Source organism: Rhea pennata, chromosome 5 (assembly GCF_028389875.1).
Source record: "Rhea pennata isolate bPtePen1 chromosome 5, bPtePen1.pri, whole genome shotgun sequence".
NCBI classification, from domain to species: Eukaryota; Metazoa; Chordata; class Aves; order Rheiformes; family Rheidae; genus Rhea; species Rhea pennata.
This window is the reverse complement of record NC_084667.1, coordinates 44,155,121-44,174,148: the sequence shown is the minus strand read 5'-3', so window position 1 is coordinate 44,174,148 and position 19,028 is coordinate 44,155,121. Positions and strand designations below refer to the sequence as shown.

The following is a 19,028-nucleotide window of genomic DNA, read 5'->3' as shown; positions in this document are numbered from 1 at the left end:
GACATAGCATTTCTGGACATTTATGAGAGAAAGGTTTTAAAATCTGGCTTGGTTCTACTCTATAATGGCTCACTACTCCTCACATCTGTTACTCTTTTCAGGAGTCTCTTTCTGTAAATTACTGTTGACTGCTTTTGAGTTTTAAGCATGTTCAAATCCCTTTGAAAGGCTTGCAAGGGCTATGTGAAACTGAAGTTGCACCAGAACTCTGTTGTATAATATTGGGGCAGGGGGACTTTAAAGCTGTATTTTATTAATCAGCTCAGCTGAACCCCAAATTCTTTACAAGATCTATTACAATTTCAGAGTGAATACATCCTACATCTGTCATTCTGCAAGAGTAGGAATGGAACAGTCCTGTGTTTTGACCATTAGAGTAAACGAGGATCAGTTAACATATCAAGGGCAAAACCTGTTTAACTGGTCACATGAATTGGGAAAAATTTATGAATTTACTTGAAATAAATGAAATGTCTCTTGAAATCAAGAGACAAAGTCAGCATTTATTACTGGATTCAAAGAAGCTTTGGCAGAGAAAAGGTCTCACAGTTTTACTGCTTTTGTGCTGGCTCCTTTTTGGTTTTACAAAACAAAATAGCCAACAAACATTAAAGATTTAGTATTGATGAAAGTGCTAGAAGGAACCTTCCTCAAACTTGCTTCTAAACCTAAATAATAGATTAATTTCTGGTCAGGTAGGAGCATGTCCCCCATTGTTCATTCAGATTACCTCATTCTATTCTGTCTTTTCTAAATTGCAAGTTAATCAGTATTTATTCCTTATTAACTGGTTACAATGTCCTTTCAAATATCTTGGCATCAAAATAGTCCATTTTTTCAAGTTTCAGGCCAGAAAATCCTAATCACCTAATCTAAAAAACTGATATGCCAAATCATCACTAGTATAATATCCAATTAATACAAAGCAAATGCTCTTTTTCTCTGTTGCAAGAAGATATTCCTTCTCCCATTTCTGTTGCATCTGGCAACAGAGTTCACAAGCACTTGAGCATCTCAGTAGCTTAATTAATTCCTTTCTGTTCACACCAACAACTATCCTGTGGCCCATATTCCTGATGAGCTCTCCATTGTCCTTTTTCAACCTGAGGTTCAGGTCAGAATACAAACAAGAACCTCCTTTGTGATTTCAGGAGCAGTGGCTTTGGCCAAGGATGAAAATGTGAAAGGAACAACACAAATTGCAGGTAACTCCACTCATACTATTCATATGGGCTGCAGCCATGTCAGTTGCCTTACATCACCTGTTTGCTCAGTTTCTGACTGGGATAGAGATGAAGAAATCTGGTTTGCAAATTAACAAACACCCAAGCCAACCCTGAGAGCCATAGCTGGCAAAGAGAGCAAACGACACACATTGGACTCAGTGAATCATTCTCCCTAAGGCACCATTTGCCCATTTCAACAACCATTATGGTGTGTGGTCAGCTCTCGTGCCGGAACTGAGCTCATAGTGTGTCTCGAGAGGCACAGAGCTGCCTTCGTCCATTTCTTATACAAGCACAACTGGGTAACTGTCATCGGCACAAATACCTGTGTGCTTAAACCTGCCCTGCTTAAACCAGAGTTAACATGGCTATAGGGAGACTTCAGCATATATGGGGACTGAACACTAGTAAGCAGTGTGCCTAAATATGCCACAAAATTACACTGAAGTCACAAGAGCAAACAAATTGCCCTCAGGATATATTGCTAAATAACTGTTATGTGCAGCAATTTTTTAAAAAAACTATTCATAAATTAAATTTTCCCCATTTAGATTCTGTAATAGAACTATGATTATACAGAACATGTATTTTTGCAAGAAGCATCACATAATCAGGATGCATAGCAGGCTCTCATTTTAAAATCTAGACATGTTACTGACTTGCTTTTGAGCTGTATGCTTGAATTTCCTCACTGTGAGTGTTCTGGAAGTAGTTGATCCTGCACAACACAACACTGTTGCAGCCACACCCACAAGTTCTGTTAGTTTTTATACATTTCAAACCAAGAAAAAAAGTTAGTTCCCTTGAAACGATAACTCCCTATGGCCTTTCAGCCACAGATAACCATGTCTTATGCGCTTGCTACTGCCAGATAACAAGTTCTCCAGTAGTTCACAGGAATCCTTCCCCCTAGATTTTCGTCTATTTGAAAAGCCCTTTCATTCCTTCTTCACAACTGGTGGAATACTGTTAAAACTAGGAGGGATCAGAGGACCTCTCCTTGTAATTTGGCAAGTGTCACAATGTGTTTGACACATTACAAGTGTCTTCCTCTTAAAATGCTGTAATTCTGGTTCTCTGTAAGCCAGACATCCACCAGTTGTTGAACTGAACTGTGAGTAAAGCTGAAAAGAGGAAGAAAATTTGAGTGATGGCAGTGCTGAAAAAAGCTGCCTGGCCCCCAAAAGCATCACAGCAGTGCGAGAAACACTGTGTGAGAGAAGACAGCCTGTTTTTGCATTCTATTTTAGAGCCGCAGACAGCCAGCCTTGAAGAACTGCAGCAGATGAAGCTGTTTCTAAAGCTGCTGAAAAAGCAAGAGAAGGAACTGAAGGAGCTAGAACGGAAAGGAAGCAAACGCAAGGATGAGCTGCTGCAGAGATATTCTGCCCTCTTTTCAGCGCCTATATGCCATGGAGGCAAGAAAAGGATGATATACCCTGGAAAAACCCTGAAGAAGAAGTAAATACAGCACAGGTCTCCAGCAGGGCTAGCTGGTGTGTGGGTCACTTCCCAAAACCCAAGGAGGGGCCTTCTTCAGAGAAACATATGTGAGGAACATACTGCTTTTCTCTGAGAGAGGCATAGAATGGGCACGGAACATCTCCCTGAGTTGGTAGCACATCAGACACTCCCACTGAGAAATGGGTAAGAAGGCTGGGAATGTATAAGCACCTCTAGAAGAAGCTCAGCTGCCGTATCTGTTCCGCAGGAGTATGACAACAGATGACCTTGGCACATGGGCAAATCCTGTAGAAGCAGCAGAAAGCAGTGATAGCCGAGTTCTGGAGCTGAGAGGCAGGCTGGAGATGGACCTCATTCAACTAGGGGAGGAACACCATGATGGGATTCGAAAAAAGAAAGAACAGCACGCCACAGAGGTAAGAAATGTACACCTCCACAGAGGAGAGAGCCTAGGAATGCCCTGTAAGGACAGTCTGAAAACCGGCTTCCTCCTCACTGAAACTGCTTAGAAATGTGGCCGCAAGTAGGGCAAAAAATGCCCCTCAGAGCAATTGTCAGGTCCATGCAAGATAGTTAAGAAGAGAGTGTCTATTGGCAGTGATGCTTATTTGTTAGACCAGAGGTCACAAAAATCCAACAGAAATATTTTTAAGGGTCTGCAATTGAAAAAGCTTGAGAAGTACTACCTGGAGCACATCAAACTCTGTCTGCTTAAACTCTTCTGATAGTTCAGCTTGCCATTCACATGGCATTTAGTAGCTTTGTGTGCTGCTAGGTACTAGTTGTCTAAGAGCATGGGTACATCGGGCTGCACCATGTTTTTCACAGCTGCTTAGTAGAAGCTGTACAGTCAGAGCTAGGGTGACACACATATCTGAATCCCTGCACTTTGACCAGTGGCAACCATCAGAGTGTCACAAACATACCTTGACATGGCCAGCTCACTCTAACTCCTGTCAACCAGGACGGGTGATGCATGCGAACGGAGCTGCCCCTACTAAGCACAGTACTTGCCATTGCTACATTAGCACTAATAAACTGAAAGCCTTGAGAGGGATGGTTCTCCCAAGAGCACCCCTTAGCAGAGTTGGATCTCATTCCTCTTGGAAGCTGGAAAGAGCTTTCTTGTTTGACTTAGTGGAAGTTGAAGTAGGTGTCCACATAAGGTGTCATCAGACAGCTAGTCCTGTAAGTGCATCAGTGTTTCCCATAATGTCAGACCCATTACTTTGAACAAACAGTAGAAAAAGACACAGTAATGCCTGAAAACAAATTCCAGTCCATGGATGCTGATGGTGAACATGACATATGTCATCCATTCCAATGAAAGAAGAATGCTTTCAGGATTAAGAGGCCTTTTCCCGTCATAGTTTTCCAGAGGTATTTGCATCATGTGCCTTAAATTTTAGGCTCCCTGGTGCAGTTTGGCTTGACAAGCACCTTACAAGCTTTCTGCAAGACTGGCTTGTCGATCCTATACTGACGCAGATGGAAACCAACTACCTCTTGAGAACTAGCTTACCTGGAAATCATGCTTATCACCAGGCAAAGAAACCAAAGGAATAAAACATTCCCGTGTCAGAATTCCGTCAAAGACTGTGAGATCTAGTAAGCAAGTCTCCTGAAAGGAACTCAGCTTTTGAGTTCTTGCTGCACAGCCCTTAGCCATGTAGTCAGGACTTTTTCTTTCAGGCTGTCTCTCAGCAAGCAGCAGTACAGAAAGGTCTCACTACACTGATATTTTGCCTGTGAAGTGCCACATGAGAAAGAAAATCAAATAAATATGCCACATTACAGCTGTGGGCCCCTTTCAAGACAACTGTATGTCATCCTGCCATTGTTTCCGCAGGACAAAAGGCCCATCATCTTGCTAGCCTCTGTTCTTTATAAGGTAGGCTCCGCTGCTCATTCCCATCTACCCATAGGTACAGTGAATCTTTTGCTGCCTCCCACATAAACAGAGAGCTAGGAAGCTGTCATAAGCATAATCAAGAGGTGTGACATGGCTCACAGGGCTGCTTTTGGAGCCTTTAGTGCAATCTGTTCACTAGTATGGTCTGATCTGTGTGCATGTCGTAACTTGCTGACATGGTGCACAGGTCTGCACAAAGCCACATGGGTTAGCTGGCCACTGGAATTCAGTACAGGGAAGGATGAAGCTGAACCTGGTGATAATTAAACACTGATGATGTGCTGTGTCTCATCTTGGTTTGCTTTTGATCTTGTTTTGCTCCTTTGAACAGCAAGTTACCAAGATAACAGAGTTAGCCAAAGAGAAGCAGGCAGCTGAGCTGAAGGCACTGAAGGAGTCGTCAGAAAGGTAAACTGCATATCTGAATAATGACATAATAATGCATAGTTCTTACTCTTTCGTCTTAGGAAATATCAGGGCACTGTACTGCAGTGAGTGAATACAAAAGAAAGAGGCAAAGAAGTAGGGAAGAGAAATATTTCCTTTACTCAAGTGAGAATTTGAGGCACAGAGATGTGACGTGCTTTGCCAGGAAGACACACAGGCATGTGCGCGCACACGTACATACACATACATAGTGGCAGCTCTAGTATCATGACCTTCAGAATGGTATTTCTGCTCCACGGCACTAGTATTCAAGCTGTTATAAGTAGACACAGCTGACTAATCTAGAAAGACAGGAAATGAGAATGCTGGTCACTGGGTGTCATCTCGATCTGTTGTAGTTGGTACACTGCATAATCCCTTTCAGGTGCTGATCAGCTCAGTCTTTTTAATGAACTGAGCACCTTGTCTTCAGTGCCTGAATAAATTGGTAGAATCAATTCACTAATTTCTAGGCAGCATATATCGTTTTTTTTCTTGCATAACATCATCGTGAAGCTGAAATCCTCTCTCATTCGCTTTTACTGTTAAATTGTCTTTTGGACTTTAGTTGCTAAGTCAGATAAAGCTTCCTCTTTTCATATGCTCTATCAAGACAGACTCTCGATTTCTCACTGCTATTCAGCATATTCATGCAAGACTAGGAAGAACAGATAGAGTAGCTAGGTGATGGTTTGCCAACCATAGGAAGTCATTTAGGACAGTCAAATCTACAGCTGGCTGAAGAGCTGCAGAAAGATTCAAAGATCTTGAGCAATGGGCAATAAAATGGCAGATAAATTCAGTGTCAGTAAGTACAAAATAATGTATATAAGGAGGGAAAAAAAACAACCCTAACTCATCTATACACAGGGGTGAGCTGTTGTCACTCAGGAATGAGATCTTGAACTGCTGTGGGCACTTCTCTGAAAGCATTATTCACAACACTGCAGTAGCCAAAGCGACAAACAGAATTTTAGAAATTCTGTTGGGGAGGTGGGGAATGAAGGGAGGAAAAAGATACAAAGTCAGCACTATCCCACTGTGTGGGGATATACCCATGGTGCATTCACCTTTTCAATATGCTGTCTCAAACAAAATACCTTTGAAACAGCAAGAGGGGATGGGAAGGATAATCAGCATTATGGAATAATTTCTGCACAAAATGAAATTAAAGAGAACTCTTAGCTTGGAGAACATCCGTTCTCCAGCTGATCAAGGAGAGTATGACAGAAGTCTGAAAAATCATGAATAGTATGGTAAAGTAGAATAAGAAAGTGATTACTCATTGTTTCTTGTGACACAAGAAATGTGTGGCACCCAGTGAAATTCTAAGGTAGTAGTTCTTCCATAGAGTGTATAATTGAGAAGTTCCTTGCTATGGGGTCCAAAAGAAGAACGTAATTCTGGAGGTATGAGGGACATTTATGGAAGATAAATGTGTAGAAACTATAGAATAGATGAGAAACTGGTAAGGTATAAGGGGGAAAGAGTTTACTCCACCTCCTTCTAAGAAATGGTCTGTTACACTTCCTTTTAAGCATCTGCTTCCAGCTACTGTTGGTGATAGGACACAAGATTGATGGGCCTGATGGTCATTATTATGTTCTTATGACAAGGAAATAAAATGTGGGTGCTAACAGGGCTGCTTCAGTATGTGGGATTTGTAATCAGTTCTGTCTCTCACAGTACACTTTTCTTTCCACAGCAATATTAAAGAGATTAAGAAGAAGATGGAGGCAAAGAGAGTGGACCGAATCCAAACAATGATGAGAAACACTAGTGACAAGGCTGCTCAGGAGAGGTAGTGGAGTAGATGTTATAGGTCTTTATCTATGCAGAGCACTAGCAGCCTGTTCCAGGCAGGGAGCAGCACTATACCACAGTCTCCATCATAACTGGGAAACTTTTTAAAGCAACCATACATATAGAAATGAGGGAAGATATGCTTGCTTACCCTCACTCCTGGCATAGCACTTTGTTTCCACTGCATTCCAGTATATAGGCACAGATGCGGTGAAGCCGCAGCTCAGCTCTCTAGCTGCAGCGATATGTCAGCTGTGCAAGCTGTGCTGACAGTGGCTTCCAGAGTGTTCTCCCTGGCCGCAATTTTTTTGTATAAGGCAGTATGCAAGATCAGTGTTACTCACTGAACTTCTCAAAAGCTTGAGAGGAGCTGAGCCTTTGAAATCTTGACCCTGCAGGGAGTAGGCACTCATGTGGAAATACAGGAAGAGGCCATTACGGATGGAAAAACTGTACCTGGAAGATGACCCTCCCAATGGCACCTGTCCTCTTGTGCTCTTTTTTCCTCCTAGCTTCTTACTTGCTGAAATGACAAAGCATCTCCCAGCCACTTCAGCAGAAATCTAAGAGCATTTCCAAATGTTGTGCTTACCTTTAGACCTTGATGGGCATCTATCTCTCCTCAAAGAGATCAAAGCTAGTCTTCCCTAGCCTCTTTAAAATGTGTTTATAAACATTTTCAGCAACCCTCTTGGTTAGGAGGCTGTGTCTACACATAAAATGGCTGCATTTTTCTCTCCCATTTCATTTGTTATAAATAGTCTGTTATTGGCCTTGTGCACTCAACCACTGCATGCTGTGAATTAGTATGTCACTACCAGTTGTAATAGCTTCAAGTGTTTAAGGGTACATAAGAGGGCACACTACCTCTTTTAATATTCCTGCTCATAGCAAGGTCCTTTTGAATTTTGTTAAATTGAAAAAAATATCATTTTATACTCAGTTATTTGGCTTATGCTTCAGTCAAGTTTGAATTTGCCCATTCCTAAAATTACAGTAATTTCTGTATATGGGAGGACATCATTAAATGAATATCAAACATGCTCCAGGTGACCCTACTTGAGTGGGGGAGGGGGTTCGACTGGATGATTTCCAGAGGTCCCTTCCAACCTCAACCATTCTGTGAACGTAAGCACACCCATCTCTGTGTGGGCACTAGCAGGCCTCTTACTATATGGCATTTTATCTGTATTGATAAACAGGTTTTCTATAAAGATAACAGATGGATTTTAATTTTTTATACCTTTCTTTTCTTTAAAGGTTAAAGAAAGAAATTAATAACTCTCACATTCAGGAAGCAGTGCAAACAATCAAACTGGTAAGTTCTAGTGTGACAATCTGCCATTGCATCTCTGTCTTCTCTACAGTGGAACTGCCCTATATAGGTCATCAGTATATGTTATAGACAGAGCTTGAGTTCTTTGAGGTATTTAAATTCTATTAAATTGCTACTGCATCAAGGACTGAGCATGTATTTCAGTCAGCCAGACTGCTGCTGAAGACAGCTACTATCCTTTTTAAGATAACACAGGTCCATCAGGGTTTTGTCAGTCCTCCTACCTGACAAGAGATGCAATGCAGAAGAGAACTCTCCAGGATATATTACATTTCTAATTTAAGGATTTCTTTTAAATTATGTCTAATTAGCAGTGTAACCCCCACATTAATTATGTGCAAAGTTTGCAGAAGGGAAGAGGATTGTAAGTATCTCAGCTTTACCTTTAATGGCCTATTACCCGGCAGACTCTGTGTGCACGCGCACGTGTGTGTATGTGTGCGCGCATGCTGCATAAGCTCTTGCAGTGCTTCCCTAGCACTTGAGTTCAGAGTAATGAGCACTACACAAATAACAGAGCCAGCAGAAGTTGTTCAGAGCTGTGGGTAAGGAAGATCCTGTGTCTTGCTGTTATAAGCTTGGGCTGGCTAAACATTTGCTTATAAAACTTATAAACTTGGAGTGTTTTTTTAATCTGTTTTTAAAGGTGACAGAAAGGATAGCCAGGTATCAACAGAAACTGGAAGAGAAGCAGATAGATAATCTGAAAAAAATCAAGGAGAAGGAAAGCCAGGTAAAGACAAAAATGAATCTCAGGTTCAATGCTGTTATGCAGTACAGTAAATCCAAAATGCTACAGGGATCAGTCTTCCTTGTGATTTCTTTAATTAATGGTACACTCATCCTCTTCCCATAAATACTTCAGACACCCACTGCTCAGTACATTGAGAAACTGAATGGCTTAGAGGGTGGTTCTACAGGAACCTACACAGATCTAAGTCAGAAGTGCTGCTGCACTCCTACAGTCCTTGTGCCAGTGCTAGCATTCACCTAATCCTACAAAAGAAACTAAATTTAAAGTGTGATGGAACCACACCCTTCGAGGAGATGACTTTCATTCCTGTGTTACTCAGACTCTCAACACTCACAGAGAGGCTTTCAAGGTTGATGTGAACATGCAGTCTTAATTTCTCTCTCAAATTTTAGTACAAATCAGAATAATACCCCGCCTCCCTCCCATACATACACACATGCACACACACACTTCATCTTCAGTGAAGCCACAGGTTGCCTGGGGCATGGAGACAAGTCACGCAATATTGGTTGAGCCCAAAATAGCAAACTACTAACACTTCATCAAACTGGCCTCTCTCAGAACAGTGGGGTTTTTTCATTTTGTTTTGTTTTTAAATAGCACTTTTAGCATTCTCAGGCTGAACTTTGCCTAGCTTCAGTGACTGGAAAATGATTTGGGGGTTTCTGTTTGCAGCTCCAGCAGGAGGCACTGGTGGAGTATAAGGAGAAGTTGAAAAGTCTGAATATGGAGGTGCAGGAGGTGGTGAAGAACTATGCAAAAGCAATCTTCCCTAGAGAGGCAGAGATTCAGAATGAAGCTGTTCTGAGCACCACTGAGGAAGAACAAGGATCTGCAGAACAACTGGAAGAAAAGATCCCAGTAGCAGCGGTGTCAAGGCTTACAATAACCATGGCTGAGCCCTCAGGGACTGAGGCAGCAGTCGAGATTGAAGAAAGCAGATTTTGAGATATGCTTCCCTTATTCACTGTTCCACTTTAAAAAGGATGTTTATGGAGGCAAATAGTGAAGTTAAAGACCAGCAGAAGTATTTCTGTTATCAGAATACTATCCCTTTCCACCCTGAGAAACTCCTGAAATCCTTTAGGAATTTAATACTTACTTTATTATCCTAAATATTGGAGAGAAGCAGTCTGAAGGGCTTGCCCTTCAGAGAGTGCTTTATTCTCCTTGCCTTCCATAGCCTTAGCAATGAGGTATTTTAGCAGTATGAAAGGGTTTGTGACTAAAGGCAAGCTGGAACTGATAGCAGCATCTACATTAGCATTTTGTTTAGATCCTGAGTTCATTTTTCATGGCAAGTTTCCTGACAGTTCATCATGCACTTCTGTTCAAATCACAGTTTAATCTTTGAACTAGATCCCTTTGACTGAAACTTAACTGAAAGATGCTTTCCAGTAGCCCACCTAATTGCTCCAGTGAAGTTAAGGCTAGCCCAGGTTAAACTCTCCTGAAATACATGTAATGTGGGTATCAGGTCTTCAGCAAAATCAGTTATGCTCTAAAGTGCCATTCCTACTGGTGACACTACTTGCTAATGCAGACACAGCCCCTGTCAAAGGGTCAGTTTAATAGACCCTCATACTAGAGCACCTCCTTGCACAATCAAACAGTGTTGGCTCTTTAAATGGTTCCCCACACCCCTGTCAGATGATGACAGTTTCAGTGTGTTGGCATCCACACAACATAAAACAAAATTTCCTTCTGAGGAAATGTGCATTACCAGCATGGTTGCTTTTCTTTCCTTTTAACCTCCTCCCAATCCTTTGCAGCTCTTTCTCAGGGCAAATTCTAACTTCAAGACTCTGCTAGTAGCCTTCAGGCAAGTTTTCAGATCTGAATCTGAAACCTCTTGAAGACCCAGTTGACTGATCAAGTGGCTTCTGAGGCTATAGAGGGCATACTGGAAGGATTCTGAGAAGCCCATCATTTGTTCCAGCTGCCCCAAGAACACGTGCATAATTCTCACCTGCAGCAATCAGACATTTCTAAAGCTTCCCTGAAACTTCTTTCCAGCAAAGATAAATTAGACTTGTATTCCAGTTTTCATGTAACAAGCCTTACCAGAATTTCTAAATTGTTTGAAAATATTTTGTTGCCCAAATAACAAGCCATCCAGACATGGTGCCTTTAAGATTTCCTTAGAAGACTGAGCACGGCTCTTAAGAAAACACATTGAATTAGCTATTCAACTAGCAGAAAGTATAGCAATCCTCCTAAAGCTTTTGTGTACAGCCCTCCCATTTAATGACAACAGAGGCTCAGCAGTGACCCATAACAGCTATTCCTTGCTCCTGAGAAAGTCAAACTCCTGAAATACCTATGTTCTTTGGCACCGTCAGGGGAAGACTGCATGCTCTCCCTTTTGCTGTTTAGTCTCCAGGTACAGAAATATTGCACACATCTTTCCCCAAAGTCTTTAGTCATTTCCTATTTCTTCATAAAGAATAATGTTCACCTCTAATTACAGCAGGCTTTTCCCCCTCAATAGCATAAAATGAAAGTAAGTCTCATTCCAGAGTCTAACACTGAAGAAAAATTGCCCAGCCGCAAGGTACACATACGACTTTGAAGGGGAAATAGTCCTCAGTGTCTTTTAGCCTTAGCACATATTTGCTTCTCTCTCTCTCTCTCTCTCTTTCTTTCTTTCTTTCTTTCTTTCTTTCTCTCTTCATCAACACGAAACCTTCCAAAGAACACAGCTGGAGGTCCAGGTTCCCAAAATCTTGGTCTTCCTTGCAACAGAGAAAAAGGGTGGGCTCCTCTAAGGCTGCTATTGTATTTCCACTTCGTAGGACAGGTTAGCCCTGCATGGTGAATGCAGGACTGACTGATTGACTTACATCACTGCCTCCTTTCTCTGTACAGCTCAAACACTGTCCTCTCATCTGTTTTCTTGCACACTTTTCTTGCACAATATGCTTTGGCACAGCATATTCTCATTCAGAAGGAAGTAAATGGAAGGATATGGTCCAACTTCCAGCTTGGTCAAGGGGAAAATGCTAAACACTGCTAAAGAGAAATAGAGAAAAATATCCCAACCTCAGCCTGCAGTGGAGTAGATTTGTGGCTACTGTATTATGTGTCCTGGCATCATCAAACTAGCTTTCCTTGCACTGATAAGCCCTTCAACTTATTTGGCTATTCCAGCCATCATTTTTTGCCACTGTATAGAGTGCCTGAGGGTCTCTTTAAAGCCACCTGTAGCAGAGAAACAAGTGAGAACATGGTTAGAAAAGGTACCTGCATCTTTTGGTTATTGAAACCTTTGCCCTCAATTTGAGTCAAGACTAGAAAGGAGGTGTCCTTGACCATAGCAACTGCTGCCCCCCCCAAAGAAAAATTTCAGTACTGCTCTGTGGTGGAACCTAATAAGATTTCTCCTTTCCCCTAATTTTTTTTTTTTTTTTCACGTTTATGTCCTGTCTGGATAAGTAAGCTTGATTATGGCAATCCTATAGCATGCAGTGGATATTCATGAAAATTGTTATATGTAGAAACTGCATTAATGAATATAATGAATACATTATGAAGTGCTGCTATAAAAGAGAGCACCAAGTAGTTATCAGAGACAAGATGTTCCAAACCTGCTCTGACATCCAAGAAGAGACCATATCTCCTCTGCAGTGTTACATAATACTGAAATTATGTATGATAAATCTCTGACTTATTTATTTACTAAAAAATAAAATACTGCATTTCTTCAAAAGATGGTATCCCCTTTCTTTCTTGAGATTAGTCTATATGGAAGTAAGTAAGTCCCAAATGTTGCCCAATGCATGCAGGTGGTAACACAGACAGTAAGCTCCCAGAGTTTTCTGTCATTTGCGCTCGCAGTTCTTAGTTTTTTGAATTACTAAATATGCATTTAGGTTTCTTTTAAACATAGCATGCTCCTCTCAAACATTTTCCTTCTCACCACTAGCTCACTCCTTCCTTTTTATATTTAATAACCAATTCTAGCAAAGCAATTCACTTAGAGCTTGAACATCACTCCTGACCCTCTCACCGTTACAGGAGACCTTGCCTAACCCTTACATAGTAGCTTCCTCCTCTCTTCTCTCAAGCACAGGCTGGAAGATATGTCTTACTTTGTGATCCTGCATACCAGACAAAGCTCGGACTCTGCTCTGACATAGCTGGCTGGCCTGGCTGCTGGGCTGCACTGCAAGTGTGTGATGCGCAAACGTGGCTGTGGGGTGAGAGAGAACCAGTTGCAAGTGCAAGACTTACCAGGACATTGCTGTCCTTGTTTGCTTGTGAAGGCTCTTCTGTCTCCTGGCAGTCCCTTTGCTGGTCCAAACTAGTGATGAGGCAATATGAGAAGCATGAACTCACCCAAACAGAGAAAGAGGAGATAGTGTGCTAGCCCATGACCCTACAGTCTACCTAGGACACTGCTCTCCAAGGGGCTGCAGCTAGCATCTCAGACCCTCTCGTGGTCATTAACCAACCATCCATGCTGTCTCCCCCATCTCACAATCAGTATGTTGCTGCTTCATGCACTGGGGACAATAATGCTCAAGAAGTTTGCTAATTGCTAAAGAATTTAGCAAAGTGTCCTCTGCAGGTGGGCAGCAGCAAAGCTGAGCACAGCTTAAAAAAGGACTCAGGAAAACCAAAGGAAAACATACTGCCTTTCTTCTTGAATAGCAAGGAACACCACACATACAGCTGCCATGACCTCAGGACCAGTGCAAACAGTGGTTTATTTCCAGCTCTCATACTCCCTTGCCTGGCTTGATACCAGGCCTTCCAACTCCCTCCACAAGCCCACAAGGGCAGCTCATTAGCCTCTTCTGAACTCACTGAAAAGTGGAACCACTGACTTAAGGTACTCGTTTTTGTAACCACATGCTGCCCTCAGCTGTCACCAGGCTCACTGTAACTCCTTTCTCTTTTAACCAGGGAGGCCTTATAGCCAATGTAGGCTTTCAGGATTGTAGCCCTCAGCACAGGAAAATCTCCCTCCTGTTAGCACAGGCTCTGGACTGTAACTACTTGCAGAAACATATCTGAGGACAGACTGGGCTCAATGCAGAACCCTTTCAGCTGCAGGCAGAAAAAAAAAGGAAAAAAAAAAAGAAAATGCTGGTGTTATTAACTATTAAACACAAATAATATTAATTAAAATAATTAAATATTAAATACTTCAGTTATCAAAGATATTTAAACAGCACATTTCTATTTCTGCACAGCAAAAACAAACAGGTTTTAGAGCTCAGACTGTCATGTGCTCATGCTAATTTGGTTTTGGCATGAAAATAAAACAACTTATCAATCATATTAAGAACAGAAAGAATGGGTTGGCTGAGCAATGTTTGCACACCACAATATGGGCACAGTTCCCTTCCTCATCTTGATGGCTAGTGGGACCTCTGTTTTTGCACAGTGGATCTCTGGCATGGATATATGATATTAATGGCCATTTCCTTCTGCTGAGAGAGTGATCTTTCTGATCAGGACTGATGCTTTCCTTCAGAAGAAGGAGATAAATGCAGTATCATTTTCCAGTTAGACCAATTCTGTTGCTTTTCTAGAATAATCATCTCCATTCCTTGAAATCTCACCCATTTGGTGAAGTTTAAGGGCCTTCAAAAAAGGATGACAAACATCACGGTGAGGTACAACTGAAGCCAGGAAGTAGTTTATTGATTTGACTTAGATCAGCTCACAGTCACAGCAGTTCCCAGTGAGGAATGTGCTCATTAGCCCCTTGCTTTTTATACTGGGAGTTGGGAATGAAGATCAAATATAGCATCAGAAATGAGATTAGCACAAAAGGGGGGAGCAAAGAGTGCTGCTTTCCCAGGAAAAGAGCATTTCAACAAGATTCAAAACTATTTTCATGCATTCACACTCCTCGTATTGGCTCTTTTCTGCTTAAGAAGTGCACAGAGGAGAGCCACAACAATCACAGCAGTGAGGAAGACTGCAAATGGAGAACAATTCAAATCCCACCTGGAAGAACACTGGCCCTCCTGTTTGACTTGTAAGCAGGCAACACATGCTGAGTGGGAATCTCCACTCACTGCTCAGCACCAGCTGATTTCCAGATGTTACTAACACTCATGCTGCACCTCTCAACCAAGCAAAGGTGCCTAGTTATCTCACTCACCTGGATCCAGCCATGTAGGGATGCAGTAGAGACAAAGCAGAACTCGTGCTCGAGCATGTGCAAACTCCCCATCAGCACAGACTGTCAATGCTCAGTTTTACAGCCTACCTCCTTTGTTTTGGCTGAGGTTGCTGATAACAAAAGCTTTCCAGAGCTGTTTCAAACTGTATTTCTAGGGACACAACACCCACCACCTTTTTCCAACATCCTTATATGGTATACGTTGCTCAACAACACACATAAATTGTGTGGGTCCATATCCCACACTTCTGCCTACATACACAACATCCAGCTCAGCAGAAACACAGTTCTCTCTTTAGCTAAAACAGGGGTTTGTCCCCATCTTCAGCCACCCACTTCACAAGGGCCATCCAAATTCTCTCCAGAGTCTCCAGGGTGTTCTTTTTAGAGGCCGATTCATCCCATGTTTCTTTGGAGGAAGCCTAGACACCTAACTCAGACCAAAGGTTGGGTAAGGAGTATTCCTTCTGCCTTCCAGACACACTGCCAGAGCACTACACATCAGTTTCTTTCCTTTAACACCCCTGCAGTGAAAGGACACATCAGAATGAACTTGTGTTACAGAAACATTCATGTAAAGCCAGGACAAAACAGCAGGACCCGAGATAGTCAAAGTTTCACTCCTCTCCCCCCACCTCTTCTTCCCCTTCCCCCCCCGCCCCCCCCCCCCCCCCCAAAAAAAAGAACATGTTTTACAAGGACAGCCCTAATGGAAGTGACAGTGAAAAGGGGAAGCATGCATTTGAGCCCTCTTTCTCCCACACAGGCCTTAACAGGACAAAGGCAGGCCTCTGAGAGCTAATCTGGCTGGCTCAGCCATAGCCTAGGCTCAGCACTGCAGCCTTGCTGATAACTGGGCTATCTTAACCAAAAGGCTTGTGATCAGGCAGGCACAGCATAGACACCAGTATCACCTCTAAGCCAGTCCCTGCCCACAAAGACTTCAGCCCTCCTAACAGGTTGCTCCCTGCTTACAGCACTCACAGCTCTAGGAACAAGGGATACCACCACCGCAGCCCCCCTACCTCCAACCCACACACCTCACCCAGTGCTCTCTGCAAGAATTCTCCATTTGCATCACTATCCAGCCTGCAGACTTCTCCTTACTGCATCCTGCCAGCTCTTCAGCAACATCCTTCAGTGGGAGCTCTCATACTGCCCACGAGCTTTTTGAGGTCCATGTGGCAGGCTGTGCCCAGTATCCTCTTTTTCTTTCCTTTTCTCTCCATTTGCTATCACTTTCAAGTTCTCTTTAGACAATCATCTCAGCTGGCTGGCCAAAGCAAGGCCTGAAATAACAGCAGAGCAAAATGCTCTTTATGAAGCTTTTTTAAGGTGTGGACCTCTCAAAAAGCTATCACAGGTCAGCAAAATGTTGACACAAGTGTAAGAACATTAATCCAAACTGTTGAAGTTGAAAGTTATTAATACTCTGTGACATTTGAAGAAAAATAAACCCCACCACAATGACTCGTACCCTTGCACCACATCACAGTTTCTATTGTGCAAGTCCTCTATTATTAAACAAAGCACTGGCATAGCTTTATCAGGGCACTTATGTAGAACTGAATGAAAAATAGGTGGAATGTTTTATACAGATTACATTTTAGCACTAAAAGAAAATCTTATAAATGTACTTTTCAGACGTATACAAAATAATCAGTACACTGTAAGCAAAACTACATCTCAGCTGGAGTAAGACTACATTCTGCATCAACACCTTTTCTGCCTGAAGTGAAGTAGTCTTCACGTCACAGAGGGCAGGCATACCAATGCCGCTCTAGACAGAATACCATAGCTAAACAAAACAGGATGAATTCCTGGAAGATCAAAAGTGGTATAAAAGCCAGATAAAGGCACTAGAAGTTCTTTGGGCAAATGTTGCTGTAGTGGTTTCCAACAACACATGAGGAATCCTCTTCTGCTGATCTTTGAAGGACATGATCCTCACTCTAGCTGCACTAAGGCCTATAGAGTGACACCACTACACTGGTTACTTATATACTGCAGCAGAGAAATTGCACCTTTTTGATTTTCCAACACTGTTTCTTCCTACAAAGTTTGGACATCCCTGAAGGTTTCTGCTAGTGGCTGTGCAGCCCAGCCTGCATTTATGCTTCTCATAAGATACTTGCTGACCAGAGGGTGATAGGGCAGTTTGATCAGATAGGCCTCTGTAGTAAGACTGTCATATGTAGAAACAAAAATCAATATCAAGGCAGTGTCACATCAGACAGTGAATAGCAGTAAATTTAAGCACAATCTTAGATTTTTCCCATGCTTTCACCTTTTATAATGCATATTCTAAATACTAATTTTCAGAAGCCTAAACATTTTAGTATATTCTTAAAAATTAAAAATCAGAAATCCCTAAGCAATGGAGAACTCCAGCCACAAGGGAGGCAAATGCAAGACACTCTCTACATGAAGAATCAGCATAGGGACTTTCTAAAACAAGAACACTACTAGCAAGAGACACAGCACGGGAACTTATATCCTGGCCTTCACCTTTGCAGGCAGTTTCCCTAATAAGAAACCAACACTGACACTCACGGGGGAGAGGGGAAACACCTAAAAGAATAATATGGCACGTGCTATATTCAGATGAGAAGGCTAACCCTGAGGAAAGCTTCGCCTTGCACTTCTTCACAGTGGTGTGGAAACTGAATGAAGTAGTAGCAGTGGGGAGAGGAGGGGTCAGCAGCCTGCCTTGCTATTAGTACTTTTGTTATTACAACGTCCTTCACATTTTCAGAGTACTTTACAGATATTAAGTAAGAGCCTGAAGGTCATTGCTAAAGCAAATCAGTTGGCTGCAATGAATAGCTGCAGATCCTTATGAATATGCTATCAACCAAACACTGTGAAGCAAATGCTCTGCAAATGAATGTACTATATTGTTTTGGTCTTACTTCTGCCTTCATTCCCCAGGCAGTCAGTGACCTAGAAGCCTTTGATGTCTCTTTGCAGCTCCAAACAAATACTTGGCCTCAAATACTCCTCTCATCATTTGTAAGTGACAGCAATGCATTTCCTTCCAGTCTGCACAACTGTGATGTCCCAAATTTTTACCAAACAATGGACAGTGTGTTCAGATAGCTCTCCCTGTTCCCCTTTCTGCAATTTCTTTATAGGAAATGTTGCCTTCAAATATTCAGTGGCCACTCTGCATACCAGAAGCTGATCTAGATATTCTTACAAACTATGTCCAGTTGAGAGCTACACTTCAGGCTCAATTAGTACTCAATGACCTCAAATTATCTCTTTAATAATGATGTGATGCTGACATGGTCATTGCTACTACTACTACAGAAGGAAGTGCTGTACAGTATCTAGTGCATCTATTTTAGAAACACTCTCCCTGCCCTATACACATGGGCAAGATTTACTACTTACCATCTCCACTTGATAGATTGGAGCTAAGGCACAAATAAATGCTTTGCCCAAGGCTACAGGGGAAGCAAAAGATTCTTCCCACCAGATTTAACAACTTTAAAAAGTCAGGAGCCTCATTTGAGCTAGGGTCCTTCTGTAGTCACTGGTTAAAAGACAAGGGCCTCCAGAGAAAGATTTGTACCATTCCCAAAATCATGGGATAATGAGCTGCTGCATTTGACAGTGCAGAGCCATGTTTGCAGAGGATAGGTACCATTTCATATACAAGTATATATACAACTGGCAGATGACAGCAGACACAGACTTCTCATTTGATTCAGCAAATTGCTCCTATAAATTCTACCTGCCATCTTCAAAGGCCTAATATATGCTGGTTGTCAGGACTGTACCAGCATGGAAAGGACTCGACAACAGCAAGGCTGACAGGGAAGAGGGAGGGGGGAAAAAAAAGAATAATCCAGATAACACATGATGCAAAACAACAGAAAACCCTGAGATATAAGTGTAATGTTGTTGAAAGTACATATTAAAAATTATTCAGAGAAAACGACATCTGCGAGCATAATACTCAA

The 19,028-nt window shown here is 42.1% G+C and overlaps 1 protein-coding gene across 3 annotated transcripts in view; it reads left to right on the top strand.

The window, feature by feature from the left end:
* Nucleotides 1-12,630, top strand: part of PLCB2 (phospholipase C beta 2) — a 48,683-nt gene extending 36,053 nt beyond the window's left edge. For 2 of the 3 annotated variants that reach the window (XM_062576282.1, XM_062576283.1), the window contains exons 25-32: nucleotides 1,152-1,205; nucleotides 2,477-2,687; nucleotides 2,938-3,106; nucleotides 4,934-5,010; nucleotides 6,734-6,829; nucleotides 8,092-8,149; nucleotides 8,814-8,900; nucleotides 9,597-12,630. In XM_062576282.1, coding sequence (XP_062432266.1) covers nucleotides 1,152-1,205; nucleotides 2,477-2,687; nucleotides 2,938-3,106; nucleotides 4,934-5,010; nucleotides 6,734-6,829; nucleotides 8,092-8,149; nucleotides 8,814-8,900; nucleotides 9,597-9,869 — 1,025 coding nt within the window. In that variant the 3' untranslated portion in view covers nucleotides 9,870-12,630. Of the gene's footprint in view, nucleotides 1-1,151; nucleotides 1,206-2,476; nucleotides 2,688-2,937; nucleotides 3,107-4,933; nucleotides 5,011-6,733; nucleotides 6,830-8,091; nucleotides 8,150-8,813; nucleotides 8,901-9,596 lie in introns of those variants that run through there. The other variant, XR_009958482.1, reaches the window with a different exon arrangement.
* Nucleotides 12,631-19,028: the final 6,398 nt, after the last annotated feature.